This window comes from Oryza sativa, chromosome 10 (assembly GCF_034140825.1).
Source record: "Oryza sativa Japonica Group chromosome 10, ASM3414082v1".
NCBI lineage: Eukaryota > Viridiplantae > Streptophyta > Magnoliopsida > Poales > Poaceae > Oryza > Oryza sativa.
This window is the reverse complement of record NC_089044.1, coordinates 22,029,960-22,057,710: the sequence shown is the minus strand read 5'-3', so window position 1 is coordinate 22,057,710 and position 27,751 is coordinate 22,029,960. Positions and strand designations below refer to the sequence as shown.

General features: G+C 41.3%; 4 protein-coding genes across 6 annotated transcripts; 1 reads left to right on the top strand and 3 right to left on the bottom strand.

Annotated features, from left to right (window-relative positions):
• The first annotated feature begins 4,317 nt into the window (after positions 1 to 4,317).
• On the top strand, positions 4,318 to 5,357 carry LOC4349289 (cyclin-dependent protein kinase inhibitor SMR1-like). Its single transcript, NM_001423099.1, has one exon. The coding sequence runs from the start codon at positions 4,491 to 4,493 to the stop codon at positions 4,875 to 4,877; it is 387 nt and encodes a 128-aa protein (NP_001410028.1). The 5' UTR covers positions 4,318 to 4,490; the 3' UTR covers positions 4,878 to 5,357.
• Positions 5,358 to 6,222: 865 nt separating this feature from the next.
• Positions 6,223 to 15,403, bottom strand: LOC4349288 (syndetin). Of its 3 annotated transcripts, NM_001423098.1 has the most exons (25): positions 14,926 to 15,403; positions 14,653 to 14,820; positions 14,502 to 14,573; positions 14,125 to 14,203; positions 13,825 to 13,889; positions 13,642 to 13,731; positions 13,260 to 13,349; positions 12,918 to 13,004; positions 12,640 to 12,723; positions 12,391 to 12,510; positions 12,284 to 12,312; positions 11,625 to 11,757; positions 10,704 to 11,156; positions 9,707 to 10,194; positions 9,562 to 9,625; positions 9,382 to 9,484; positions 9,117 to 9,268; positions 8,884 to 9,009; positions 8,671 to 8,741; positions 8,447 to 8,509; positions 7,710 to 7,782; positions 7,109 to 7,228; positions 6,943 to 7,020; positions 6,716 to 6,766; positions 6,224 to 6,614 (listed from the first exon to the last, which is right to left on the bottom strand). In NM_001423098.1, the coding sequence occupies exons 1-25, from the start codon at positions 15,178 to 15,180 to the stop codon at positions 6,504 to 6,506; spliced, it is 3,225 nt and encodes a 1,074-aa protein (NP_001410027.1). In that variant the 5' UTR covers positions 15,181 to 15,403; the 3' UTR covers positions 6,224 to 6,503. The 3 variants fall into 3 exon arrangements, with proteins under 3 accessions (XP_066160548.1, XP_015614425.1, NP_001410027.1); XM_066304451.1 differs by lacking the exon at positions 14,926 to 15,403 and having other exon boundaries at positions 6,223 to 6,614; positions 13,825 to 13,884; positions 14,653 to 14,761; XM_015758939.2 differs by lacking the exons at positions 14,502 to 14,573; positions 14,653 to 14,820; positions 14,926 to 15,403 and having other exon boundaries at positions 6,223 to 6,614; positions 14,097 to 14,158.
• Positions 15,404 to 17,309: 1,906 nt separating this feature from the next.
• Positions 17,310 to 24,759, bottom strand: LOC4349287 (uncharacterized). Its single transcript, XM_066304903.1, is given in 15 exon segments — positions 17,310 to 17,805; positions 17,808 to 18,114; positions 18,194 to 18,275; positions 18,363 to 18,515; positions 18,795 to 18,946; positions 19,920 to 20,108; positions 20,591 to 20,800; positions 20,913 to 21,401; positions 21,493 to 21,696; positions 22,008 to 22,322; positions 22,410 to 22,584; positions 23,233 to 23,283; positions 23,371 to 23,471; positions 23,657 to 23,743; positions 24,063 to 24,759. Coding segments are annotated over 15 exon segments (3,045 nt in total). The 5' UTR covers positions 24,477 to 24,759; the 3' UTR covers positions 17,310 to 17,689.
• A 954-nt stretch (positions 24,760 to 25,713) lies between these two features.
• LOC4349286 (pistil-specific extensin-like protein) lies at positions 25,714 to 27,157 on the bottom strand. Its single transcript, XM_015758284.3, has 2 exons — positions 26,886 to 27,157; positions 25,714 to 26,273 (listed from the first exon to the last, which is right to left on the bottom strand). The coding sequence occupies exons 1-2, from the start codon at positions 27,064 to 27,066 to the stop codon at positions 25,948 to 25,950; spliced, it is 507 nt and encodes a 168-aa protein (XP_015613770.1). The 5' UTR covers positions 27,067 to 27,157; the 3' UTR covers positions 25,714 to 25,947.
• Between the last annotated feature and the right edge of the window lie 594 nt (positions 27,158 to 27,751).

Sequence of the window (27,751 nt, the reverse complement as noted above, 5' to 3'; positions counted from 1 at the left end):
TTCGATCTGATCTTTACCTCCGATGCCAATAGTGATAGAATTTACCAAATTTGGTTGTTAACAGCGGCTAAGTCCGAAACCTCAGCGCCAATGTACATGGCGCTGAGGTTTGTAGGCTCAGTGACAATCTCAATGGCGTTGAGATTTGCCGGCTCAACGCGTCCTTGCGGCCGAACACAGGAGCGATGTTGAGCGGCAAGGACGCGAGCGTCTAAGTCCCAAATCTCAGCGCCAAGCAAGCTGGTGCTGAGCTTAGTGGTTTAGCGCCAATGAGACTGGCGTTGACATCCTGCCACGTAAGCGTGAGGATTGGTAGGGGGATGGTTGGCGCTGACCCCGTGGCCTATTTTTGGTTGAAGTTTTTAGCAAGTACTAGTTTTGAAATAAGTTTTCCCCAAGGACCAATTTGTCAAAAACTCCCGAGGACCAGGTGCCAGTTGGAGAAGTCAGATGACGAGACTTTTCCGATCCTATCCAACCCATCCGTCCCGCCCCGTTGCTACTCCCTCCGGTTTGATAATACTTGTCATTTTGGACAAGGATACGGTCTTCAAAAAATAATTTTGACTATTATTTTTTATTATAATATGTATAAAAGTATTAACAAATATATGATTTTATTAAAGTATTTTTAAGACTAATCTATACATGTTTGAAAGATAAATATTTTAAAAATGATTTAAATCAAATATTCTAAAATTTAATCTCACCCTTATCTAAAACGATAAGTATTATCAGCCCGGAGATGGGAAGAGCATTTGTTCTCCAACGATTGTGCTGAAGAGAGACTGATTTGTACAAGTGTGAATGCCGCACGTGTGTCTATGTAATGGACTTGAGTAATTAGTCTTAAGCATCCCTAATTCGTGGACAAGAAACTTAAATCAAGCGATCCAAGACGAAGACAGCCGATCCCGGGACAGGAGGGCATGTCTGACACAGCAACTCTCTCTCTCACACACACAGGACAGTATGGCACACCATGACCACCGATGACGCAGCCGCGAGATCAGTTTGGGGAGATGCAGCGCAGCTAGCTAGGAGTAGCGATGTTCGGTAGCAGAACAGACAGAAGGCAACCGTGGGCAACCAACCAGCAGAGCCCGCGTTTGCGGATGACCATCCAGCTGCACTGCATGTACGACCGATTCGCGCCGCGGAATTATAAACCGGATCCGATCCTAGTCCATTCATTCACAACACACGTGTGTTCTTGATCTTGGATAGGGGTAGTACCTGGGTTCAAACAACGAACCAGCGAAAGCACAAAACAACGCAGTGTCGATCGAGCCATATGAGTGGAGTTGGGATCCTATCCTGTAAATGTACGTGCAGTAAGTCACTGACATATGGGTCTAAAATTTAGGTGGGACCCACATGTCAGTGACACATACCACAGGTACAGTAATGTACAACAGTGGATTTGCATCCGAGTGACCATTTTAATTTTAATAACCACCCAAGATGGATCGGACCGGTTCCATCTCACTTTTTTTTTAACCTTTACCGACCTCATCTCACCTCAGTTGTATGACTGTATCTCCTCCATTCGAGTCATGTTACTGTTCACAGATCCCCACACGATGCTGTAGGGCCTCTGCATTTCGCCAGGCCCGTCAATAAAATATGAGTGTCGTATGATAAACACACTCTCTTCCTCTCACGACAGTAGATACTACTACTCCTATATCCTACCAATGGATCAAAAGGAGACAGAAAAAAACGGACGCGGAGGAAAAAAACAAGGAGCAGCACGCATGGTCGTTCGTACTCCCCCAAGCTGTTAATTATTCAAAATACTTACTGCTACCACCACCAGTTCGTCCCGTACCTGTAGTAACGAATAGATCAGTTTAACTGTCAGACACTCATGTTCACCCAAAGGAATACAAGGCGGAGTAGGATTCTCTCGCCGATGCGTCGCGGCGGGAGAGGACACGTCGGCACTCGGTCGGCAGCGGGAGAGATCACGACAGGACGACGAGCGCGGTGCGTGGCGTGGCCTACTGGAGTATACTACTGCTCCATCTATCGTAGGGTGTGTTTAGTTCAAAATAAAATTAGAAGTTTGGTTGAATTGGAACGGTGTGACGGAAAAATGGAAAGTTTATAGCTCCTATCGTTTAGCTTTTTCCCTGATAAGTCAAAATGGTTTATTAGGGAACAAAAATAAATTTTTAGATAAAAATTTTATATATGTGTTCTTGTTAACTTAAAAGCCAATGCTGAAAAAGAAACTACGTTGAAAATATCAAAATCAATCTCAAAATTAAGTTTGAAAATTTAAATTTTATCTTATTATTTGGCTGTTTAGGCCATCCGATGGGAGCATGTGTATAGAAAAATTTTGATGTGATGGAAAAGTTGGAAGTTTGAAAAAAAGTTCGAAACTAACCAGACCCTATAAGTACACTCCAATCTTAAGTACGGTTGTGGGTCTTTTTACTAACGTTCATTTTATTTAAAATTATTTTATAATAATTATTTTTATTTTTATTAGATGATAAAATATAAATAGTATTTTATATATGACTTGTTTTTTATTTTTAATTATGTTTTAAAATGAAATGGACGATTAAACGTTTAACATAAACTTGGAATGAGACGGATGAGTAATATACTGCGAGTTTAGGCGCACGGGCGGCGGGGGTGGGCATCCGATGCGGTGGGGTTGGGGGTGGGGGGCAAGCAAAGACTGGGGCAAGTACAGTGGTGTGGCGCCGCTCCGGAAATTCGCTTCGCTTCGCGGCGCGGCGGCTGAGGATCAGCGTCAGCCGGATGGGAATCCCAGGCGTGGAAGCGCGATTTTTAATTTGGGCGGCCCCCGAGGCGGTATCCGATGATCTCCTTGTCGGCTACCCGCGTCAAACACACTGGTATAGTGCGGCTAGGTACCCAACTTTTCTGCTGTTTTACACAACGGTCCTTCCTCTATTTGACTATGCCTACCCGTATGGTAGCAACTTATTTCCTCCTATTGTAGTAATTCTTAACATTTTCAATAATGATACTGTCTCTAAAATATATCTTTAACAAATTTTCTATTATTACAGTACTTTGTAAAATAAATTTATATGTTGTTCTAGTACCTTTCAACTATATATTTTTCAAAGTTATTTATAGTAAAGTTATAAAATTTTAACCTCAACTTTGGGTGTGTTTAGTTCACGTAAAAATTGGAAGTTTGATTGAAATTGAAACGATGTGACGGAAAAATTAAAAGTTTATGTGTGTAGGAAAATTTTGATGTGTCAGAAAAGTTGAAAGTTTGAAGAAAAAGTTAGGAACTAAACCAGGCCTTTGTATAAAACATCAAGAATTATAGATTTGGAGGGAGTACTCCATATCCGTTTTATATTGTGAAAAATTTTGGGTTTCATGCTGTGAAACACTTCAAAATGTTGATGCATTTCTTTTATTGAACTTGGACAAGACCAAAATAACTTATATAATATACTAGAATAGAGTGAAAACTGTTTCTACGCAAACATTATTAGGTACCAAGATGTGTACAATGTGGAAAGCTATGGTATGTATTAATAATTCATCCATTTCATATGTAATTATCGCTTTTCCGTGATTATCTTTCATGCAACTTTTTTTGTTATTATGTGGAAAGTTAGCTTTAAGGGCCTGTTCACTTTGATGTCATTTTCAACCTTACCAAATTTCGGTAAAGTTACCAAAAAGAGTGGCTACATTTAGTTTGTTGTTAAATTTTGGTAACTATGTAAGAAATCCTGCCCAAATTTTGGTAAGGTATTTTTTTTATTAAAGTGAACAGGCCTTAAAAGAAAAAAGGCTTGCTTATATCTTGGAACAAATTTATACTCCAGCAAAGTCAAATACACATGGATCGACCTAGCTAGCCTTTTCATACTGTGCACTCAAAACCATACCTTTAGTGTGGAGGATAACATAGTATCCCACTACAATTCCACTGCTATAAAACCCCTAGTTTATTGAAATAACAAAACAAAGTTCTACAATTAGCAAGCCTTAACTAGGGAAGGCAATGAAAACAAAAATCAAACTACATTAGACTAGGTCAAAATGCACCCACAACCACAACGGTTATGTGCTCGAGCCAGTATCTCATACTACCAATACTACACCAACACCAACACTACATACTACTACTAGCGGCACTGTACATACAAGGGGAATAATACAAGCTAAAATAAAGCTACTCCACTCCTAGAGAAGGAGGACCTAAACGCAATAACCAAGTCAATTAAACACGGTTGGTACAAAAAGGACACCCGCCCAATACAAAAACGCCACTACAAATGCAACCGCAAATGCACGGCCCTTTCCCCCAAAACCCCCACTGCATTCCCCCCCAAACCCACAAACCCCGCCGCTGGATCAACACCACCTCAAGCTCGAAGTGAGCCACTGTCCCAAGCAACCTTCCTTCTTCTCCCCACCTCGTTTTCTCCAAATCGCCATTCACAACCCATACACACTCTGTGCGCGTGTGTGTCTCTATGATGTCGGCGTCGCCGGAGTTCTACAAGCCGGCGCCGGTGTTCTCGCCGTGCAGCTCGCCGCTGCGGCTGCTGCAGCAGCAGCACGGGGAGGATCATCAGGAGGAGTACGGCTACGGCAGCAGCGGCGGCTGCTGCAGGACGCCGACGGGAGGGGAGAGCAACCTGAAGGCGCCAGGGACGTGCCCGCCGGCGCCGAGGAAGCCGCGCGCGCCCGCCGCGCCGTGCCGGAAGCGGCTGTTCGAGGTCGAGGTGTTAAGCCTCCGCCTCGAGGAGCTCGAGCGCCTCTTCTGGCGCCCTCCGCCGCCGCCGCCGACGACGCAGCCGCAGCCGCAGCCGCAGCAGCCGCCGCAGAAGCGCCGGAGGGTGGCCAAGCTCGGCAGCTAGCTAGCTCGCCGGAGTAGCACACGTGTGCGTGGATGGCCATAAGTGGTGTTGGTTGGGTTAGTTACTAGAGCTAAAGCTAGAGTAGTTCGGAGTTGGTAGGATTTAGGCGTACTGGCGTTTTTACTGCTGTACTTGCACTATATTTCTACTGCTCAAATTATCTCCATGGCTAGTATAGCTGGTTGTACACTTTGTACTATACCTGCCTAGCTAAGGTTGCTACTACTACTACTGTAGCGTATCAGTGCAGTTTATACTAGTATCTGTGTATGTGATGGCATTGGGGGTGTGTACTCCTGGTACGTATTAGCAATCAATAGGAGCTTAGCTTGAATTTGCTTCCATGCATATATGGCAGTTGCAGTGCAGCCTGTGAAGTAATGACAAGTTGTATGATCCGTGTATACATCCATCAATGTATCAGTGAATCAATCCTTGCAACGAATACAATGAGAAGCAGCTCAATCCTCATATGTTCTACTATTGCTTCCGTCCTAAAATATAGCTACTTCCTATTACATGTTTTCTCTACTTTGTGCAACAGATAGGAGTAGTTCTCGAAAGTATGGAGATACTGATCCATCTGCGTAGCAACTGGCAAGAACGCAAGATGGATGGATTCAGTTTCAGAGTGAGCTGCACCTCCCAGGCACAGCACGCAGCTGGGCTGCAGGAGGTGCAGGGGGAGAGGAATCATTCAGGAATGTGAGACGAGAGCAGAAGGCCAAAGCATCGAGTGGTAGTAGCAAGCAGTAATGATGTGTGTCGCTGCTGTGGCTGGCTTTGTAGTAGTAGTAGTACCGAAAATTTTTCTGCAGGCTTGGCACCCGGCAAGGCTGCAGCAGGGGAGCCTGTGCTGGAGGTACGAGAAGGAATAATTTTGGCCACCGGTGCCAGTAAATGTGAGGACGTGTGGTGTTGGGGGTCTTGGTTGGGGATCCGAGTCCATCTATCATCACAGGAGCATCGCAAGCAGCAGCTGTCCATGTGTTCTGGACTTCTGGTGCGCTCGCAGATAGAGCAGCGAGGAATACGGTGATGGCGAAATGCATATGAACATCAGGCTAAAGCATGAATTGAAAAAAAAATAATACTGTCACTCCATATGCAAATGCAATCGTAATTTTACGGTATGAATTTATTATAGCATCATTAGTTATTATTACTACAGTAGGAGTGAGGTTTAAAGCTGCAGTGAATACGGCAATTTAAGCATCTATGACGCATCTGTACACTACAGTCATTTAAGACATCTGGAGCGAGTTTGCAGGGTAGTACACACTCCTATTGAAACAGTTGCTCCGTTGCCCCTTTGTTTATGAGTTTTGAGGACATATGGGACACGTAGAAAAAGATTGGTATTTATTGAGCCAATGCTCCATGTATGGTGTACATACATACTGTTATTTTTGCTGTTGAGTACTTACCCCAGTAATATGATACAAAGATCGACGCTTCAATATACACCAAGGGTGAATCATGGGGTTAGCTTCAAAATGAGCCGAAAGGTGAAAGAATCGACAAGAAAAAAAAGAAATAATAAGAAAAGGAAAAAAAATAAGGGAGCAAAACACAACAGCTCTATATGCAGCTGAAGAAAACAAAAACAATTACAGCCGTTTTCGCCTATGGTCCTGCCTCAATCCTCTCGATGGTTTCTAACCTCGTTTTCCGTTTCCATCCTTTCATAGTCGCAACCAGGTTAACCAACCCGACAACCTGACTTTTGCTGTATTCCTGTAAGATCAGACAACAAAAACATAAATCATTTTGTAGAAGTATCATTACCAAAAGTGAAAATTTACTCAAAAAAATATATAGATTAACAGGGTTCTTACTGGATGAGACCGTGCCCAATGAACATACTCGGTCTCTGGCAAATAATAAGCCTGTAAAGAGTAAAAGGCTTTGTCAGGTTCTTATAAATGAAAAGGCCAAATGAAGCATACAAAGGCACTCGGTCTCTAGCAGATAGTACGTGGTTGGCATAGCGGGAGTACTCCAAGCCAATTACTACTGCAGAAGCGTGGTGTAAATGAAGCCTTGACTGGTGCATGCAACGTACCTTTATGAAAGTATCCACAATTTGCAGCTTTGGCCTAACATTTGCGGATACAATGTGCAGCAGCCCATTAATTAGTACCTGAAGGAGCAGAGAAAATCTTTATGAGTATTCATCCATGCCTTTCAATCTAGATAAGCTACTGGGTAAGAATAAAAAAGATTACAACCTGAAGGTCCAGTGACATCAAAGCCCGTCCTTCATCTGTGCACCGTTTTACCCTAGAGAGACCTTCAACTAAAACTTCTGCGATGCTATCTATGCCATACTCCAGCAAGAGGTCTTGGAGCTGGGAAGAAAATTTACAAGTTCAATCACCTTTAACATCAGTATAACATCGATATATAGGCTGTGTTTAGTTCACACTGAAGTTTGGAAGTTTGGTTGAAATTGGTACGATGTGATAGAAAAGTTGTGTGTGTATGAAATGTTTGATGTGACGGAAAGTTGGAAGTTTGGAAAAAAACTTTGGAACTAAACAGGGCCATAGTTTGAAAACCGAAGAACTATCTTAATGACGAAGCAGAATGAAGTACTCCCTCCGTCCCAAAAAAAACTCAACCTAAGAGGGGTGACCCCTCCTAGGACAACGAATCTAGACTAAGGGTAATCCAGATTCATTGTACTAGGGGTCAAATTCCCTCCTAGGTTGAATTTTTTTGGGACGGAGGGAGTAGGTCCGAAAACATTGTATTGCTCGCCACATAAAGAACACAAACAAAGCACATTAACCAAAAAGGGAGGAGGGGGTGCCCTTGGCTTGTACTAACCTCCTTGGAAATTCCTCCATGGTCCAATCTAGTTTTGTAGTGCTTGAATTCACCCAATAACAAATCAACATAGCTGTAATAAAAGGTGCAAACAACATCATCAGTGGCACTCCAGGTCACAATTAAAAAACACCACTATCAACCATAATCCTTTAACTATGCAATTTGTAATCAGATCCCTAACTATGATACTAAGAATTAAACACATTCAATGCAGCCCTGAATTATTCCAAATGCATGTACAAGTTACAGATTTTTTGATATATCACAGCATGGCGAATTTTGATATGTTGGCTTCAAAGTACAAGGACCTAATACTCCACCCAATTTTTTTAGCACACTGCGAAAGGAAAGGTGTGGTTTTTCTTTTCTGTAAGAGTAAATTCAACAAGACCCAATATTTCCAAATGATCAGTAGTAACACATTTCCATAGAATACCTACCGATATTGCACTCATAAAAAAATGATGGAGTACAACATAAATAACAAAGAAAAAATTGCTAGACATCAAATGACCACAAATTACTATTGAATCAGTCACCAAAGACATCAATATAATGCATACTTTAGACATAGACAATTCAAATTACTAGAAAAAAATAGTGGCTAAATGAGATGAGGTGCTGAAAGAGGGTTCAAAAGAAGCGTAGAAAAAATAACCAAAGGAGCAAAAATAGGGACTCAAAACAGGACTATTCAAATTGTTCATGCTAAGATGGCTTAAATAAAAGCATACCCATTATGCTCCATGCCAAGCTCCTTGACCTCCCATTTGGCATTTGCAATCTTATCTGGATACCTGAAAACATGGTAGGTGATCCAATTGAGCATAAATGGCTGAGCAAGATACTTTTTGCCCTAACTTCTACGCTTCTACCTATACCGATGCAAATGGCCATGAGAAATAAGAAACCTAGAAAGGAGATTCGTAATGCACGTGAAAGATTTCATTGAACATACCCATTGATATGCAAAAGCATCCTTGCACTTGTTCTATGAATGTGCTCAGCCAAATCTGGAACAGAGTCAACCTATCACAAAAAATAAAATAAGGGCATCCAAGTTATCAATTGTATCTTTGCAATCTACAAACTGAAAAATGGACTTATTGACTGCACATGCACACTACAAGAAAAATATCAAGTTATGTAAAACCTCTAAGTTGGAATTTACCATTGTCCCAAAGAATTCTTCAAGAATGGAAGTGTTACTTTGAGACAGAACGGAATGTAGATGTGCTCGAGATCTGTTCAAAACTCGAGCAACCAATGATATTGTTTCAGCAGCTGCACAGCGCTCCTGAAAAGAGAGAGAGAGATAGAGAAAAGCTTCACATATGGATCTATTTGGTATATGATATTTTGTAGCATTGTATAAGCACCATCTTGTAAAACCAGTAGATATACCTTCAAACCATACAAGGTGAACATTGAGCTGGGAGGCGCAGTAGGCATCACATCCATTGATACGGGTGATGAAGGTGAATATGAAATACTCTGTGGTTTGATCCACTGGTCAGAGTCTTGTGTTATTTTTGACAAAGCCACTCTAAGCCGAACTGAATACATCACAAGCGTCACAAAGGATATTTAAGACTCAAAAGTATAATTGCATTTGTGCAGCAATAGAAAAGAATCATAAAAAACTGCACAGAGCAAACCTAATTCTTACACGATTGATGATCAGGTAAAGACTTGCCACTTTGACCCCTGTCCTGGTTCCCAAATGTCTCGTATATGTAGTGATAAAAGATGCCAAACAGTTGGCATATACCCTGAAAATTTTGTCTAGCATGAACAATAGGAAATATTCTACATGTCGAATATCTTACGATGGGTGACTTAAACTAACCTTAAAAAGCTCAACATTGACAATTTCCAGCTTTTGCATTAATCTGGCATATTTATCCATCATCCTGATTCCAGTGAAGAAATCACACCTTAGCATAGGAAGTTATGTTACAGGAACAATCTGAAAGTTATGGCATATTTGATACCTTAATAAAGAAAGCGATGATCCTGTCTGTGATGAAATGTCCCCATCCTTCCAATGGGAAGAATTGCCTTTCACAATTTTTGTTTTTGCTAACCTACTAGGCAACTGACTATCTTCATCAATAAAATCTGCAAGAAGGTCTTCATTCTCTTCGTCAAGAGGTGCTTTATTTCCATTGCCATTGTTAGTACTTCCATGGGCAGAACTATTGTCAACTGAGTTGAACATCATATTGGACTTCGGGGATTCCGTGGTGCCATTTTCTACCTTGTAAAAAAATGGGTTTTCAATCTTAGTCCAAGCAGCAAATCCATTTTTTTCCTTCCCTGTATCAGACATAGTAGAACCATGTATTGGCAAGGTGGAGATACGACTGGTTGGTGAGATTAGAGCAGCACCATCACCGGTAAGGCCTGCTAAACTAATTATCCGTGATGCTTCAGCAGACATTATTGTCCAAGATTCCCTTTCCAGTACCATCTTTAGTGCCTGCAAAAGCAAAAGGGAAAAAAACTTCTGCATCAAAAGAAAGGGTCAACCATGGCCTTGCCAAATCAAGAGTAAAGCATAATACTAACTAGAGCAAACAATGTTTGCCTTGTAACTCTTTGCTACAAAGTACAAATTTAAACTAACACAGAAAAGTATCATAATTTATTATTCAGTTCATAATTGACTAACACTGCATATGAGCATATCACCTGTAAATTTTCCGTTGCGAAAATAAGCAGCCAAGTACAACATATAAAAAATAACCTACAATTACATATCAATGGCTAAAAAAACTCCGAACAATGTTCTAAAGAACTGAAGTACTCATGTGCTGCCTATAATGGACTCATGAAGAGTAAATTAAAATATGATTAAAGGGTAAGGTGAGTGGAAGCATGCTTGCTGCCTTTGAGGGGTTCCAGTGCTGGATAAATATCTAGTTATGTAATCCATTAAAATGCTTGTTTCTAACAACTCAATAGGAATTGTATACTTTTATGACATACATAGATATTTTGCCGGTGAAAGGCCACCGAATAGTTCAAACAGATACCCTTCAACTTTTGCCGGAACTCGCTCGCTTCAAACCCACAAAATGCTTCACCAGCCAAGATAAAAATGGTGAGATCTTCGTAGTTCTTCAAAAATTGATACGTGCTAGTTGAGAAAACAACTGAAGAGGACAGTAATACAGATAAGCGACTTGTTGCTAGTTGCCAAAGATTTCTCCGCCCTCTTTCAAATGCATGTGCAACAAGTTTTGCAGCATCTGTCCTTAGCTGATAGAATGGTGAATCTGTTCCTGATGTGCTAGTATCAGGATTGCTGACATCAGAAGATGATGTCCTGTCACTCATTTCAGCTGCATGACCTCTACCTGAATCACCTAATGATTCATCTGCACTCTGGGATGTGTTGTTCCTTCCTGTCAGAGAGTTTTCGCCCTCGGACTCGATACTCTGAAAAGTAACCACAGTAAAAACGAATAAAGATATCAAAAATCAAAACAACTCAACCAAAATATTGCATTAGAATATGTAAAATTATGGAAAGATAAGCCTAATTAACTTACATCTCTTTTATTCTCAAAACAGGTAATTCTTGGTGATATATTATGTACGGTTCAACTTACAGCATATTTGACAGTTGCCAACTGCCAGCTCCATACACAAAATAGAGTTTAAACTGTTAACATTTGACATCTTTATACATAAAAGTTTGTTCAGTTGTAAGATTCTGGATGCTTTTATTGTTGTTGTTATTTCAACTTCCTAAACTATTATTTCTCAGTTCGGCTTTGCAATTTTTTATGATGGTTTACAATTTTACAAGTGCTGGCCTGCTGGGCCTTGTAAGTGATTGTCTCTCAGTTCATAACTTTCAATCTAGACATATGGCATTATCAAAATTTTAAGAACAGAAGTTACCTTTACTCCTGGGCAAAAGCTCATTATAGTATAATATGAGCACATCAATGAAAACAAACTCTGAAAGGTTCTTAATAAGCAGGGCCGGAGCTTGGGCTCAGGAACTTGAGCACAAAGATCACTATATGTAAATCTGGAAAGGAAACGAGAACAGATTAGAGAGAGACATGTACCCATGGAAACTTATGTGTTTAGCCTTATACTTCAAGTTTCTAGCTCAGATAATTCCATCTAGAAAGCAGAGGTGGTTTCGTCAGTAGAATGTCCCATAAATGATAGGTAGCATATATCTTACACAAGTTTAGATGATCAGAAATGGTCAACATAAGTAAACTTGAACTGGGGGGATCCAACTATTTATGGAATAGACCAGTACTAATTTCAGCAGCAGACCCAAACATACCACAATCTTTCTCAGAAAAAGTACATAAAACATAAAAAAACAATTAAGTTCACAACTTCAGACAATAACCTTGAAACCTATCAAACATTCAAACTCAGATGAGCAATTTTAGGAAATAATCCCCCTTATAGTATTTAAGCACAGAAATCCATAAGTTATGTACTTTTTTCTGACAGCGAAATAATCCATAAAATTCAAAACCACTGACAGTTATATTTAGACAATCAGTGGAACCAAGATAAGTGCTAGTACATACCTATTTCTCTGCGTATTATTTCCAACCTCCTGTAATTATTTTCCAATTAGAAAATGGATAAAATAAACTATCAAGAAATTGGTATATTAACTGATCAAATCCAATACCTCTTCCAACATTTCTTTCAGGACATAATGAGTCTGAGAGAGTACTTCTTGCAAAAAGAAACTCTGCATCTTTTCAGCCATGCCACCGATGTCACCCATCAGCGCATAGGCATCAATAACCTATTGTCCACGTGTAAACATATAAAGAATGGAACTTGTAAATTAGCAAAGCAAATAGATAACTAAGACTTCCCTAACAACTAAGCCAATCAAGGGCTCACGAGGAAAAACAACAATGGAAATACTCACAGTTAGATAGCTTTCCTCATGGAAGGTCTGACAAACCCCTAGTAAATGGGTGTCTAATTTTTGGATTGTTCGTGCCAACCATGCCTGAGGATGTATTCATAGTATAAACACCATCAAAAGGACAAACATTATACAGCTATTTGTTCAATTTGATGGTGGACAAGTTTCTTTTGCTCTTTGAACATACCAAAAGAAAGCTTTGAGATGAAGATAGGTTCAATGCATTCTACACTTGACATAGAAGCAAGCAATAAATGCAATAAAATAATAACAATTACCTCAATCCCACGCCCCATTTCTTGTACAGAAGAAAGGCCTGAATAGTTCTCCAAGATTTGCAAATATTCAGGCAATAATTGAAACGCCTGCAAACATCAGCAACATGGCATAAGAAAACTACCATAAATATAAGAAGGCATAGGTGATTAACAGCATAAGAAACAACTACTGTGGTAGTTCAGACTGTGGAGCAACCAACATACTACAACAGGTCAGGTGATTTATGGGGTTGAAAACTACTGGAGTAAAATAAAGCAGTAGCTAATATCACCCTAGAGTAAAAGAGATGGATTCATGAAACAGATAGAGAAAACAGCAGTCATGGATAAAATTCAGCTCACCTGAAAATAGTTTTCTTTCTCCACAAAACTTTCAAGTTCCATCTGCATGTCTTGTGCATTACGAAGTTCTGTAAGAATTGGAAGAACATCCTGCGATACAGAAACTAAATCTTTTATTTATAATCTTCAATTCGTGTAGCTAATGGTAGCGATTACTTAAATATTATATGCACATGAATTTATCAACACAATTAATAATCCATCCTTGAAAGACATTGAAAAAAGAAGGGTTGGACCAGAAACATATAAACACATTAAGAATATTGCTTCACAGTAGAATGGTAGTTCAGTGATTGACATGTAAAGTCTGGCGCCAATCACCATTCACTAAGATTATCCAGTCGATGCCGCAAACAATAATGAGACAAGAGAATTTATTTACCAGCAAAGCTTGTTTCTTCTTTGATTTTACATTGACAACCAGATCCCTCGATACCTCATTCTTTGAAGAGGATACATGCCTCCGTCCATTCTGTAATATTGATTAATAAATCGTAAATGCAAAAATATAAAAGGAACAGAACAATGTTTGTAAATACCATCCAGAAGTTTCATGAGATAATACCATGCAGATCACATTTGCAACCTTTAAATCTTGTTCTAACTCCATCACTAACTGCATCCCCTTCACTGGCCAAAACTTATTATCAGTGATCTGGGATTTCCTTAAAAGGAAATCAGTATAGATGCATTTTTGGTAGCATAACACAGAACATGTTATTTTAGGAAAATTGAGAAAAATACTTATAACAGGTATGTCTGAAAACTAGAAATAAAAGGCATGTGATTAAAATATATCTAATATGACACAGCAAAGTAAGGAACCAAAAACTGAACCTCTTCTATATTCTGATGGGAGACATACCCATTTCTTCATGATGACCCATAACATGATGTGATAGTCGTTCTGCAATTTTGTCGAGCTGCGCTAATCTCAAAGTAGACTGCACAGAAAAAAAGGAAGACGTCAATTTTGCTACAAAAGCACACACTCATGTGCATGGATGGGCCCTTTTGTTGGAACATATGTTCATTGGCAAGAACATTGCTCGAACACGACAAGAAGTACTCGGTTTCTTCTACAAAGGGCATGCGTGTTGTTTGTTGAAAGAAATGCTTCCAGCTATCATTAACAAAGCTGTATGCAAGTAAGCATGCAAACTCCACTCACTCTTTATCATACCCACCAGCACTAATGTCTCAGACATGAAAAAACATGTGAAGGTAAACCGCTGCACTAACCTGCTTATCGAAATAGCTGGAATCACCCTCTGCAGGGATACTTTGCAGAATGTACTTTATTGGGTCGAACTCCTGCAGACAATTCAAAACACATCAAGCCCAACTGGCTGAAAGCCGCGGGAAACCACAGCTGCGGAAATACAACACATACCTCCTGAAAGAACACCTCCTCGAGCTCATCCACGGCATGCCCCTGCGGGTTGCTCCCGTAGATGGAGACCAAGTCCTCCGAATTCGAAGGCAGGCTGATCTTCTCGTGCGGTGGCAGCCCAGCGATCGCACGTGCGGCCGCCGCTGCCGCCGCAGCTCTAGCTGGAACCTAGACCGGCGAATTACAAAAATGAGCAACCTCTATCGGATCCAACACAGGGTACACCGAGTGAGAGATTGACGAAGGTGGAGGAGGGAGGAAGTGATTAGGGACCTCGGGGCGGGAGGCGGGCGGCGGTGGGGTGGGAGGGAGGAGGCCGAGGGAGCGCGCGGAGCGGACGGAGCTGAGGAGCTTCTCGCCGACGCGGGAGAGGTCCATGCCGCCGCCCTGGATCAGGAGCAGGGGCAGGAAGACGAGCGGCCCAGGCGCGGACCCGAACAGCTCGCCGCCGCCGTCTCCGCCGCCGAAGAGCGAGGGGGGTGACGATGCCGATGACGAGGAGGAGGCGGCGGGCGCGTCGCCTCGCATCTCAGCGGCAGCGCAGCCGGTGGCCGCCGGTGGGCCCCTCGGCGCAGCGGCGGGGGACCATGGGAGGGAGGGGAGGGGTGGAAGCTCCCAGATCCGGGGGGCGGGGGGAGGCTAGGGCTCGCGCGCGCGCGTCGTCGTCGTCGTCGGTGGCCTCGGCGGCCGGTCGGATCGCGCGGGGGGAGGAGAGAGAGAAAGAGAGGAGACGAGAGGTGGTTGGTCTCGTGGCGTGGCGTGGGTCTGGCTGGGCTTTTTTTTCCCTCGCGGTCGCGGCGATGTGCGTAAAGCGGAGGAGAGGAGAGGGGAGGGGGCGAGAGAGGAGCAGACCAGTCTCGTGCTGAAGATGATGATGCTGAGTCTTTTTTTTTCTTTTTACCTTACCTTTGTTCCTCTCCAAGTTACAGCGCAGTTTGTTACAACCTCCGTCCTATAATACTTATCGTCGTTTTGAATTTAAATTTTTGTTTGTAACATTTGATCATTTATTTTATTTTAAAGTATTATAGAAAAAAGCTAATGTTTACCATTAGCCACCACGAGTGATGATAACCCGAAGATGATGTTTGAAACTAATGACAAAGATGAATATTCCCTCCGTTTCAGGTTATAAAACGTTTTGACTTTGGTGTTTGACTAAATTTGTAGAAAAAAATATTAACATTTTCAACCCAAGATAAATTTATTATGAAAATATATTCGATTATTGATTTGATGAAATTAATTTAGTATTATAAATATTATTATATTTATCCATAAATTTAGTCAAACTTGAAACATTTTGATTTTGACTAAAGTCAAAACGTCTTATAACCTGAGACGGAAGGAGTATTAAGTTAGCCCACATAATGTGTAAAACCAGTAGTACATGATTAATTAAGATTTAATTATTACAAACTTAGTAAATAAATATTTTTTATATTTTAAAGCAACTTATATTTATATATAGAAAGTTAACTTACCGTTTAGTAGTTTGATGAAAAACATTATAGCAAAAATCGAGATAAAATTTAAATCTTAATAAAAACAATTGAAGGCTCAGATTATTGTTTGTGATAAAAGAGTTTTCCACTCTCCTCTAAAACATTTTTTCATGGCTTTCGTGTGAGGTGAACAGTACAACAAATTAAGTTACTTATGTATAATTCGGGATGGTATATTCTGATATTCACAATACCTACACCTCTTATTGTTGGAATTGTGGATAAAACACATCATTATATCCTTTTAGTACAACATAGGAGTAGATCTTAATAAAGGTTCGGTCCATAGATGCACTTTCATCGTAAATATCCTCTTACCATTTACATTTAACCCACTAACAACAGACATAAAAGATTTTACCATTTTTCCATGGTTTATCAGCCATAGCAAACGATCAAATAAGGTGGTGTTTAGATTCAGAGACTTAACTCTAGTCCCTGTATTTATACGCTATTTTAGAGTATTAAATATAGATTACTTACAAAACTAATTACATAAATGAAAGCTAATTCACGAGACAAATTTTTTAAGCCTAATTAATCTATAATTAGAGAATTTTTACTGTAGCATCACATAGGCTAATCATGGATTAATTAGGCTTAATAGATTCGTCTCGCGAATTAGTCAAAGATTATGGATGAGTTTTATTAATAGTCTACGTTTAATATTTATAATTAATATCTAAACATCCGATATGATATGTAAACATCCGATATAATAGGTACTTAAAAAACTTTTAGTCCCATATAAAGACAGTAAGCTGGTAACTATTGCAGTCGAAAAGTTAAACATTCTGTCCAGCCTCTTCTTTCTCTCCTTTTTACTGACATCATCCTGCATTACAATCGGGCGATACCAGTTCCATTAACGCTGAACAGATCATTATAAATGAACAAACTCATCCGCATACGCACGCTGGTCCAATACTAACTATAGAGTAGTACTACTACACTTTGCATGATGATATCTATCCCGTCGCACGTCCACATCTGTGACCATGATCCAACTTTCTACCCGCGCGCGCGGCGTCTTCCAAGTTGGCAGACAAAATCACACCACACCACACAATACCAGTGCGACACTGAGCCCTGGCCGGCTGGCCCTGCCCTCTCAAGACAAAACTTGACAAAACAACATTATCTGATCCTCTCTATCGAAATATTGCTCTTATACCAACTGGAAATTTACATGTACAGTGATGATGGTGAGTTACAGGTTTTACATATGACTACCAAAATTCTGCTGCCCTCGCAGCTGCCACTGCCGTGGCAGTGGAGGAAGACAAATAAAGAATCGAATCAGTGGAACTATGTGACATAATTTTATAACCACTATATGAACAAGGAAAACCGAATGGATCCAGTCCAGGCAGCTTCCAGCTTCACCAAGCTCTCCTTCGGAGATGAGAGGGAGATCGAAGAGGTGAGAAACAATGCGTATTCACAACAATGCTGCGTTCGCGCTTTACCTCTTCCAGCTGCAATAATGTGTTCGATTGCCGTATGACAAAACATGGTCTGGTGGGTTGAGTCTACAGCTGATGTTGATCAGAAGACTTCCTGATTGTCATTGTCCAAGGGGTTTCTGCTTGTAACCGGACTTTTGTCTTTCCAGCAACTTCACCTTGTTCTTGAGTTTTTTGTCCAATTTCTTAATGTATTTCTCCTCTCTCTCACGGTCAGCGATACCAGGCCAGAACACCTGACCAGTCAGTGGCCACAGCCATTGATCATCCCCAGCATGCATGCCATCATCCGCTTCCTCTGCCAGATCCTCATCCATGCTCTTCAGTAGGGTGAAATTGAAGAACTTCACCCACATCTCATTTCTATCATCAAGAGGGTGCTGCTCTCTGATATCTCCGGTGACAGGATTTAGGTAGGCCATCTTCTTTCCGCTGTGATAAGCCCAGACATTCACAAGGACTTCGAGGATTCGACAATAGCAGTGCCTTTTCTGAGGTAAAGAGGGTGGTTATGTTCAGATCACACGCATATCCAAGTATACGGATGATTATAAACAAAAATAGGGTCACCTCAAGCTGTGATGCTCCAAGCAAGCATGAAGCTGGATCTGTACCATTCACGTTTAAGCTATGAAGATAATCTACAAACATCCTGCAAAGTTTCTCAGATAAAATAAAAAGCATTAAAGAAAAGGGAAGTGTGCCATGGAAAGATGATAGGTGCACTGTAAAACAATACCTTGAGAACATGATGAACTTCAAAAATGACGGAGTAGGCATCACCCAACTATGCAGAGTAGACCAATAATCACCATCATTGGGCATTGGTGGCAGGGCTGTGATGCCATCTGAGAGCCCATACATAGTTCTGAATGCGTCTTCAAAAAGTGTTCTGGAAAAAAAAACAATGCGTTCAAAATAAAAGAAAACTAAGCAGGCAGGATAAGAAAAGGAATATTGTAGAAAATAGCTCAACTAGTGCATCATAGAACTGTATATTACATCAAACAGCAATAGGAAAATTAGTAACCAACATCACTACTCCTTGCTCGCAGGCCAATTTTGAAGCTATACTACACTAAGAAGCATGTAATGAGTTAGACAACAGTTCTTCAGTCTATTCCTCGAATTTGACATAAAAGAAACTGAAAGGGAACACTTAAAAAAGCACCTGCAACGACCAGCATTTAGCCAATCACACATTGACCAAAAGTTTGAAGTTTGATCCATATCCATTGGTGCCCAGTAGTATATAACATCCTCATTATTTTCGCCAGCCATAGTTTCCTCTAAGGTTTCTTCGGCTTTTTCAGACAAGGATACCTGATGACATAAGAATGTTTAAAACTTATTTCCATGTCATTATCAATTGAAAACGGCCTCATTCAAGTGTTCAAGCAATCTCAGCACATGGAAAGCATAGAACAACAAAAGGAAAACATAGGCATGGCAAGCCAAAAAAAAAAAGGCATTTTCATGGAGATGAAACCAAATAGAACACATGGAAAGCATAGTTCCAATACTTTTTAACATCTGAAGCAACAATTGTATTGCAAAATTGCATTTAGCTGGTGCAGCATAGAATTGCCTACATGATAGGCATCATGAGTTCATGGCTAGAGGGAACTGTTGCTACTGCTTAAAAAATCCTCTATGAAAAGGTCGAGGAACCTATTTTATTATATTGTATGTCCAGGCAAACTGGAAAACTGAGATAGTTTGGGAGATTTGGAAGCACCGCAACGACTGCGTTTTCAATAACGCCAATCCTAGAGTAGCGACGGTCTTGCAAGTGATAGAAAATGAGGGCCATCTTTGGGGTGTTGCTGGAGCTTCTCGCCTTCAAAAGCTCCTTAGTGGGACGGCTAACCTAGGCAACTAAGCTCCCCGGGCTGTCTAGTGTGTGTGGGTCTTGGTAGGAGGGCTCGGGCACTCCTACTTTGTTTTTTCTTTGTGTTCTGTTTTTTGTATTGTTTTTTCTTCCCCTTAATGAAATGAAATGCAGCTCTCCTGCGTTTTCGAGAAAAAAAAGAAAACTTGAGGTAGTGAAAAATTATGTCTAGTTCATAGTACAGAAAAATATCGAACACCACAAATTTAAGTAGCTTTAGCCACTATAAGGCATATCCATAATAATAGCATTGGACAATAATACAAGAACGAATTAATTTCCACAGTTTGAATGAAAGGACAAAAAGTGGATCTGTGAAAAAAAAAGTTCAGCAGGAAGAATGCCAAATTGCCAATCCAATATGACCAAAATTAGCACATGATTCTATGAGAAATTAACTTATACCTTTCTTCCAGCAGCCTGCCATGACTGGAAACCTATCCATGGTAACTTGTGAACAGCATCGATTCTGTTCGCAACGGCAAACATAGCACCAAATTCACAAAGACGATCTGAGTAATATGGATTGTCCAGAACTGAAAGATGAGTTACGGCATCCACATCATCTGATCTGGGTCTCCTACCTCCTTTTGACTGACACAAAATGCATGAAAAAACAAACATAAGTGGTGACCAAATCCTTAACTATCAACATAAAAGAATATAAGAACAGAGTAACATGCAGAGAAGTTAATTGCTAGTGGCACTAACAGTGGCAATCAACTCTTTTCTTTTTTCTTGGCGCATAGTGACCATGAGTTTCAAACAAGTGGACTTAACAAGTGCAGATTCAACGGTACAGATAGAGTAAGCCAGGAGGGGTATGACACATCATGTAAAAACTACAGGTAAAATATTGTGGCATTCCAGAATTTTCCTTACCGTACAGCTATGACCTAACTGACCAATTTATGGTGTCAATGATGGAAAATAAGTTCTGTGTATAAAATTGAGTTCGAACATAAAATTGAAACTGATCTGCACCTTTTCAATTGAATTAGAGGTTCAACATACAACTAAAAACAGGTATATTTTAAACCAAACTTACAAGACTAATTGTTCGAGAAAAAACTTACAAGAGTAATGCCACGATATAGAGAACCATGGTGTAAAAATGGCCATGCCCCTTCTCCACTGTAAATCTCATATATACACACAGGTTGCCCAGTCCTTTCCAGTTCACCTTCATCACGCTCGTTTCCTTCAGGCTTTAGTCTTTCTGATTTTCGGGCATTTTTGTATACCTCATCCCATGATAATAAAGGTCTTTCCACCCTTTCATCAATCTGTATTGCAAAATATAAATTTGATTCTTTTTATAACACTAGTAATTAGTATTGTTCAAGAAGAATATAGAGATTATGTGAAAACAGGAAAAGGAAGGGGGGAAAAACTGGCCTCCTCAATTTCCCTCCTCTCAATGTCTTCAAAGATTTCAACTTCATTTAGATCATTCCAGTCAGATAGGCTAGGGTAGTTATATAAGGAAGTATCATTGCTATCAGAATAGGTTTGGTTACTTTCGTGAGATTCATCGACAAGATTATCAATTATCCTTGTGAGGAGTTGGCTGTCATCGTCTGAAGAACTATTTTCTAGTGCGGCTTTTGTCTCGAAAAGATCCCATAACCATGTTCTCTCTTGAAGTTTAGAAACAGGAGATGGTAGTTTAGCGTAGGAAGGATAATGCAACACACTCTCAAGAAGCATAACATGAGCAGTAATACAATCATAAGCTAACATGTTTTTGGAAAGCAGCTTCCCCTCCAGAGCAACAGAAAAGGCTCTAGCTGAAAGCCTTTTTTCTCCTAAAATTTGTGCAAAAGCTGAAACCATTGTGCTTGGGTCATCAGCATTAAAAAGGAAGCCATGGGTGCCATCAGTGATCTGAAAACAATGATATATTGTTAAACATAGAAGAATCATTCAAACATTGGCAAAACAAATAACAGCTCATGGACTGGATGAAGAGACATACATATTTTGTTATAACAGTTAGATTTGGCACAATGATGGGAATTTCAGAGGCCATGGACCGCAATAGCAAAGGAGGGAAAACAGGTTCTTGTCTTGAAGAACCATAGAGAACAATATCAGCAAACACTAACAGATTCCTAATATCATGAGTCAGGGAGAAATGCTTTACGGAACCAAGAGGAAATCCCATATGAGAAGCAAGTTCCTGCAGAAGAAATTAAGATGGTCAGTGAAGCCAAATGGTGAGGGAAAAACATTTACTACCAACCAGAGACAGCACATATTTATGGAAATAAAATAGAGCACATATTCATGACCTAACACCAGTCATCAAACCTCCCTAGTCTAACATGCTACGATACCTAGCAGTTCAAATGCTGTTGAATAGAAATTGTTGTTTTCTGAAGAAAAACATAAGGAATCTCAGGTATGTTCTCCAGATGGCAAATCACAGTGACACAAGGGCTTCCCCAATGGATCTTGATAGAAAGTTTGAAACTAGCGAATAATTATTACCTGGAAAGCAGAGTTATAGGCGTCAGTGTCATTTCCGCAGAAAAAAATGAATTGCACACCCAAATTTTTAGTTTTTGCCATGTCCATAATGTGTGGGGCTGATGCACGCAAAACTGTTGCAAAATCCCATGGTAATTCATCAAAGAACAGGTAGCTCCCAACAACCAAAACAACAACATCATCTTCTTTGCTCCCATACTGATTCCTTGCACTTTCTTGAGTATGTGATGAGCTGTATCTTTTTGTTGCCAAGATATCAACTGGTGAACCAGAAATAACCAAGAAGTTCCCAGTATCAAGGGCCGAATGTAACAACTGAAATAAGATATTTAAGAGTCAGAGAAGCAAATGTTTCTTCTTGATTTAATTATTCCAGAATCTAAAACTGACAGTCACACGTACAGGAAGGTAGCTATCTGGAAACACGACATAAGTGCATGCATTAAAATGAGTTCTCCAATCTTCAATATGATTAGGAATGGACTGGTGCAGTTCGGGATTTCTAAGGAACTGCCCAAGAGCATCTTCATGAATAAGCCAGACCACAGGTAGAAATTGGAAAGGTTCCTGCATAAGACTGAACACGATATGAATGTGCAGCACTGCAGACCGAACAAATGATGTGATAAAGGGAAAAGAAACACTTGGGATGGAAAACTAGGAACAATATAATAACACCTGTCCTTTCCATACAAATTGGATCTTTTGTCATAACCGAATTTATACTATTTTGGGAAAACTTAGTTCTGAAACGTTATAGCTGCTCAACACTCAACAGTCAAATAGAAATGATGCCAAAAGAAAGTTCCAGTTTTATAAAACAAACAGCAATACAAGATAGAATGGGAAGAAGAATACAAGACCCTACATGACTATACAGAAGTAGGTCTAACTGTTCTCTAGATTTAATATTTCAACTTCTGATAACAAAAAAATCAACTGAACGGAATCAACAGTCCATAAATGCCGCATTAAACTAAATTAGCTGATATTTTGTAGAACCGGTGTATGACAGTTACTAGCATTTGCAAATGGTGGGTTAATACTTAACATTGGATAAGATCATATGGTACTGGTAGTTAAAGGGGCAATAAAAGAGTGGGCTGTTGTCCTTCTATATCCTCCTATGCTATTTTTACTAAATAGCAAGGCATGAAGTAGCAGAGAACACAACTACGTAAGTATCCAAGCAGTTGAAGATAGGTAGGTTAAAATTAACACTCACATTGAAACGACCATTTTCCCTTCCAGAGAGCTTAGAAGCACAGCATTGTATCTGTAAAATCAAATAGAAGTCAAAATCTTAAACCAAATCAAGTAAAAGCAAAAGCAAAATATCCTATTGTAAGTTTCCAGCACTTACTTTGACCAATCAATGTACTTCAAGCTCGGAGGGCTGACAACATTTACATGACAAATATTTTCCAAAATATCGTTAGCTTTCCCATCCGCAAATGCTAAAACCTGTTCCATAGCAACTGAATGAATTACTGGAACAAGAAGTGTTATTGACACAAGCATTTCCTTTTGTATGGTGCTTAACATATAGGAGTTGGAGTACGATAATGACCGCCAAACAGTCACATGTTAAAAATGGCAACACAATTTCTAGTACGCTATTCAATGACCATTTTAGCAAAGCAACTCACCTCAACCTCGTAACCCAGATTCTTAAGACTTTTTGCCAAAGTAGCAACCATCAGGGACTGTGCATTTATGTTCATGGTTCCCACAAACTGAAATAATACAGAGCCAAAGTCAACTCTCCAGCATGTAGTTTCAGTATTAAAAATTCATAAGCACAAGATTAAAACGTGCATCTGTCTAGGTAAGCATGTCTGTTCCTTCCGTTTAATAATGTGACCAGTACAGATAAATAATAGTATCGTGCACGCAATTAAACTATTCCACATTTCATCCATAATCCAACCCCGAGTTCCAGTGGATCATTTACAAAGCTAGCATTTCTCACTTGGAAACAAAATGTGCAAACAAATGCAGTGAAACCACTATGCAGCGAGTGATCCATTAGGGTTTATATAAGCGAGCACTCACGAGTGCCAGCCTCACGGGCGCAAGGCCGGGCCACCACCGCCGCTCGGATCTCGCGGCCTCGAGCCGGCTCTCGCCGTGGAACTCCCGCAGCGCCACGCTCGAGGCCGAGAACCGCATGACCCCACCTCCCCCGCCGCCGCCGGGCCGCGGCAGACCCTCGACCCCCTCCTCCGCCTTGCCGCCGTCGCCGATGGGGAGCAGCTGCCACACGACGAGCAGGGACGCCGTGAAGAGCGCGACGAGGAGCGCGAAGAACAGGTGGCTCGGCCTGCACGACAGCCCCGGCCGCCGCCGCCTCCGCGACGCAGCTCCTCCTCCGCCCGCGGACGACGAGGCCGCCCACCCGCCACCGCCCGCGGCGGCGGCGGTGGGGAGGTGGTAGGCGGCGTCCGAGTGGGACCCGCGCCGCCACATTGGAGCCCCCCCACCTCGCCCCCCGCGAACGGCCGCGTCAGTGTGCGCTCCTCCGCCTCCGCGCGGCCGCGCTCGACATGGACGGGAGACGGCCGATCGGGGGCGCGGCGAGGGTCGCGTACGGGAATCCGGCGGTGGCGGCGGCGGCGCGAGGTAGGAGAGGAGGCGGGGTAGGGATCAGGAGCAACCGCCGCCGCGGCGCCGGGGGGGAGGGAAGGAGGCAACGAATCTGCGTGCGGGCCGCGTGGGTGGGGGAGAGGAGTGAGGCAGCTGAAGCTAGAATACCGGAGCTGAAGCGGGAGCCGTATATATCCGTATCGAATACTACCGTACTGTATACGGTGGGGGGAATATAATACTGGTTGTATTTCATACAGGGCAGAGCTTTTTTTTTCAAAGAAAAATACAGCAGACTGGTTAGTGGAGAGATGCCGACTGAAATAATGTCAAACAGTGTTATACAGTGATTTGATGGGTTGGTTGTGCATGTCGATGTGGTTGAAACTTAATCTCCTGAAAACATACTACCTCCGTCCTATAAAAAAACGAATCTAGAACCGGATATAATATATTCTAATACGATAAATCATACGTATATCTAAATTCGCAATACTAGAATGTGTCACATCTGATACTACGTTGATTTTTATGGGACGAATGGAGTATTAGATATAAAGTACAATAAATCTAGATAGAATGTTAGTCAAGATTCGTTATACTATGAAATGTCTTATCCAGTATTAGATTATTGTATTATGAGCGGAGGGTGGATGAAAATTTTGTACTAGTACACAAAAATCTATAATTTTTAACCAATCAGAGGCTTTCGAAGAAATCTAAACATTTTGAATCTAACACTAATGTGGCTAAAAGAACTTTTCCTTTGAACTAAAAACGTACAAGTGCAAAATAATATTAGTATTTGTTTTATTTTTTGGACAAATGGAAGGACTGTATATGAACTTATAGTACAAAATGATTGGATAATATTGCGCATGATGGTGGCATGTGTAATTGTTTTTTTGCATACGTGATATGTGTTATGCTTTGTATTACCAGGTACTTCCTCCGTTTCACAATGTAAGTCATTTTAGCATTTTCCACATTCATATTAATGTTAATAAATCTAGATATATTGTGAAACGGAGGGAGTACTTCTTTGGTTAGTACTATTTTGTATTGACATCTTGCAAATGCCATAATCGGTATTGCCATTTACACTCGAGATTCATAGAGCTTTAGGTTGGAATAAAACAAAGTATAATCAGAAACTCACAATCCGACAATATTAGCTCAAAAGTACTATTGCATATCACAGACACACCATCAGTCCATCGCCGTTTACAAAGGCCAAACAACACACTAACAACCAACGGAATTATTTCTGCGCGTTCTCAAAACCATTGGATATCATATAACGGAAAAAACTTAATTTATAGGCCTGCTACTGAAAAGATCAAAAGACGGTCGATCAGTAGGTGGCACCGTCCTTAACGTCACACTGGGACAGGGTGAAGTAGAAGGGGCCGGCGGAGTAGGTGACCCTTCCGGGGTAGACATGGGAGGGGCGGCACGGCCGCTCGCCAGTCTTACCGCCATTGAAGTTGGTGAAGACGGCGCAACCGTGGTCCCCGGAGGAGGCGAGGCGGACGAGGCATGCTGATGGGTGGAGGTGGGCGCTGCCGACAGTGTATGGCACCTCAATATTGAACATACCCTTGTCATCCGTCTTGTCTGTCCCGTGGTACACCGTCCTTCCCGTCTCCTTGTCTAGGCAGGTGATGCCCACCATGCTCCCTGCAGCGCACATCATCTATAATTATCATCGATTGCCTATGGTTGATAAGTCGCGAAAAAATTAAACGAAACAATAAGGGGTGGAGATAGGAGTAAGACAATTAGAAATATGTTAGCTAGTCCTGCGTCTAAGTATCCATTGAAAACTACACCTCAAAACATATAAGATAAAGGTAAAATTATGTTGCGCTAGCCGAGTTCTAGACTCGAGAAATTTTTGATTTCATCCTTAGAAAGAAATAAGCACTTCACAAGTAAAACTTTTATATTTACCAGTGTTTTAAATAGCGGCTTAAGACATTTAGCGGTTAGCCTTGTCAAACAGCTATAGCGGGCTAAATAGAGCTATAGCGGCTAAATTGTACGTGAGAGCAAATAGCTAGAACCCTTCGCAAATAACTATAGCTGAAGATAGCGGCAGTTATAGCGGGATATTTAAAACCTTGATATTTATACTTAAAGAGCCAATGTTTAAAAATAAAACTAAAATAAAACCCCTCAAAATCAAATATTTTTCTGGCAACGTATGTAAAGCCAACAGGGAAACAATGGGAGTGCATGGCATCAGCCGGCGAGGAAGGAGAAAGCAGCTTGCGGTGGCGCGAAGCGAACCTGGAATGGGCTTGGCGTTGTAGGCGTAGGCGTTCCAGCTCTTGGTGCAGTCCTGGCACAGCACCGAGCCGGTCACCGTGAACTTGGCCGCGCCGTAGTTGTGCCACGCATCGGCGCGCGTCGCCGCCGCCGCCGCCGCCGCGACGGCCACCAGCGCGAGCAACGTCCTCCTCCACGCCATCTCACGTACGCCTGCCTCGGTCTGGATCGACTGGAGGGATGATGATAAGTGTGGTTAGATGACTGCTTGTGAGAGGTGATGATCACTAATCAGGTGCAAATGCAGGTGTGCTTCTTTTATATAAAATCGTGGTGCACGACGTGAACCCGACTTGCGCAAATGTTTTTTTTTGTTTTGTTTTTTGTTTTCTGAGTTGTTGACGACGATGGCCATGGGCGGAAGACGTGCGCGCCATGCGTCTCTCTCTAGTCTCCCCCCCTGTGTCGGTAAGCTAGCTAGGTAGCCTGGTTTGATGGCACGACGAGTTACTTGGTCCGTCGTGGAGGCCACACACGGCCGCCCAGGCCCCAGGGTGACAAGATGCCCGTCAGGAGAAAATAGAGCTTGAGGCTACAAGATGCTCATAGACAAAATGAAATGACGGAGAAAAGCAGAAAACAAACTCTGTTTCTCATGCAGTCAGGTTTATTGATTTGCATTTTGTGTTTTGCTCATGTAGCTACAATAAGTCATCTAGCAGTTTCAGGGATTCCGCAAAACCCATCAGGGAACAGGTAATAGTCATTTGATCATGATGAATTGAATAGCATGTCGGTGATGGCATGTTTTCCTTCAGCATGAAAGCACCAACTCAAACAATCGCTACAAGTTTACAACCATTTTGTCATTATTCATAGAACATTAA

Coding starts and splice junctions, on each gene's coding strand:
- LOC4349289 (NM_001423099.1), top strand. CDS start 4,491: ATGATGTCGGCGTCGCCGGAGTTCTACAAGCCGGCGCCGGTGTTCTCG.
- LOC4349286 (XM_015758284.3), bottom strand. CDS start 27,066: ATGGCGTGGAGGAGGACGTTGCTCGCGCTGGTGGCCGTCGCGGCGGCG. Junction 26,274..26,885: donor CAACGCCAAGCCCATTCCAG/GTTCGCTTCGCG, acceptor TGTGCGCTGCAG/GGAGCATGGTGGGCATCACC.
- LOC4349288 (NM_001423098.1), bottom strand. CDS start 15,180: ATGCGAGGCGACGCGCCCGCCGCCTCCTCCTCGTCATCGGCATCGTCA. Junction 14,821..14,925: donor CGCCCGCCTCCCGCCCCGAG/GTCCCTAATCAC, acceptor TCGCCGGTCTAG/GTTCCAGCTAGAGCTGCGGC. Junction 14,204..14,501: donor CCAGCTATTTCGATAAGCAG/GTTAGTGCAGCG, acceptor TTTTCTGTGCAG/TCTACTTTGAGATTAGCGCA.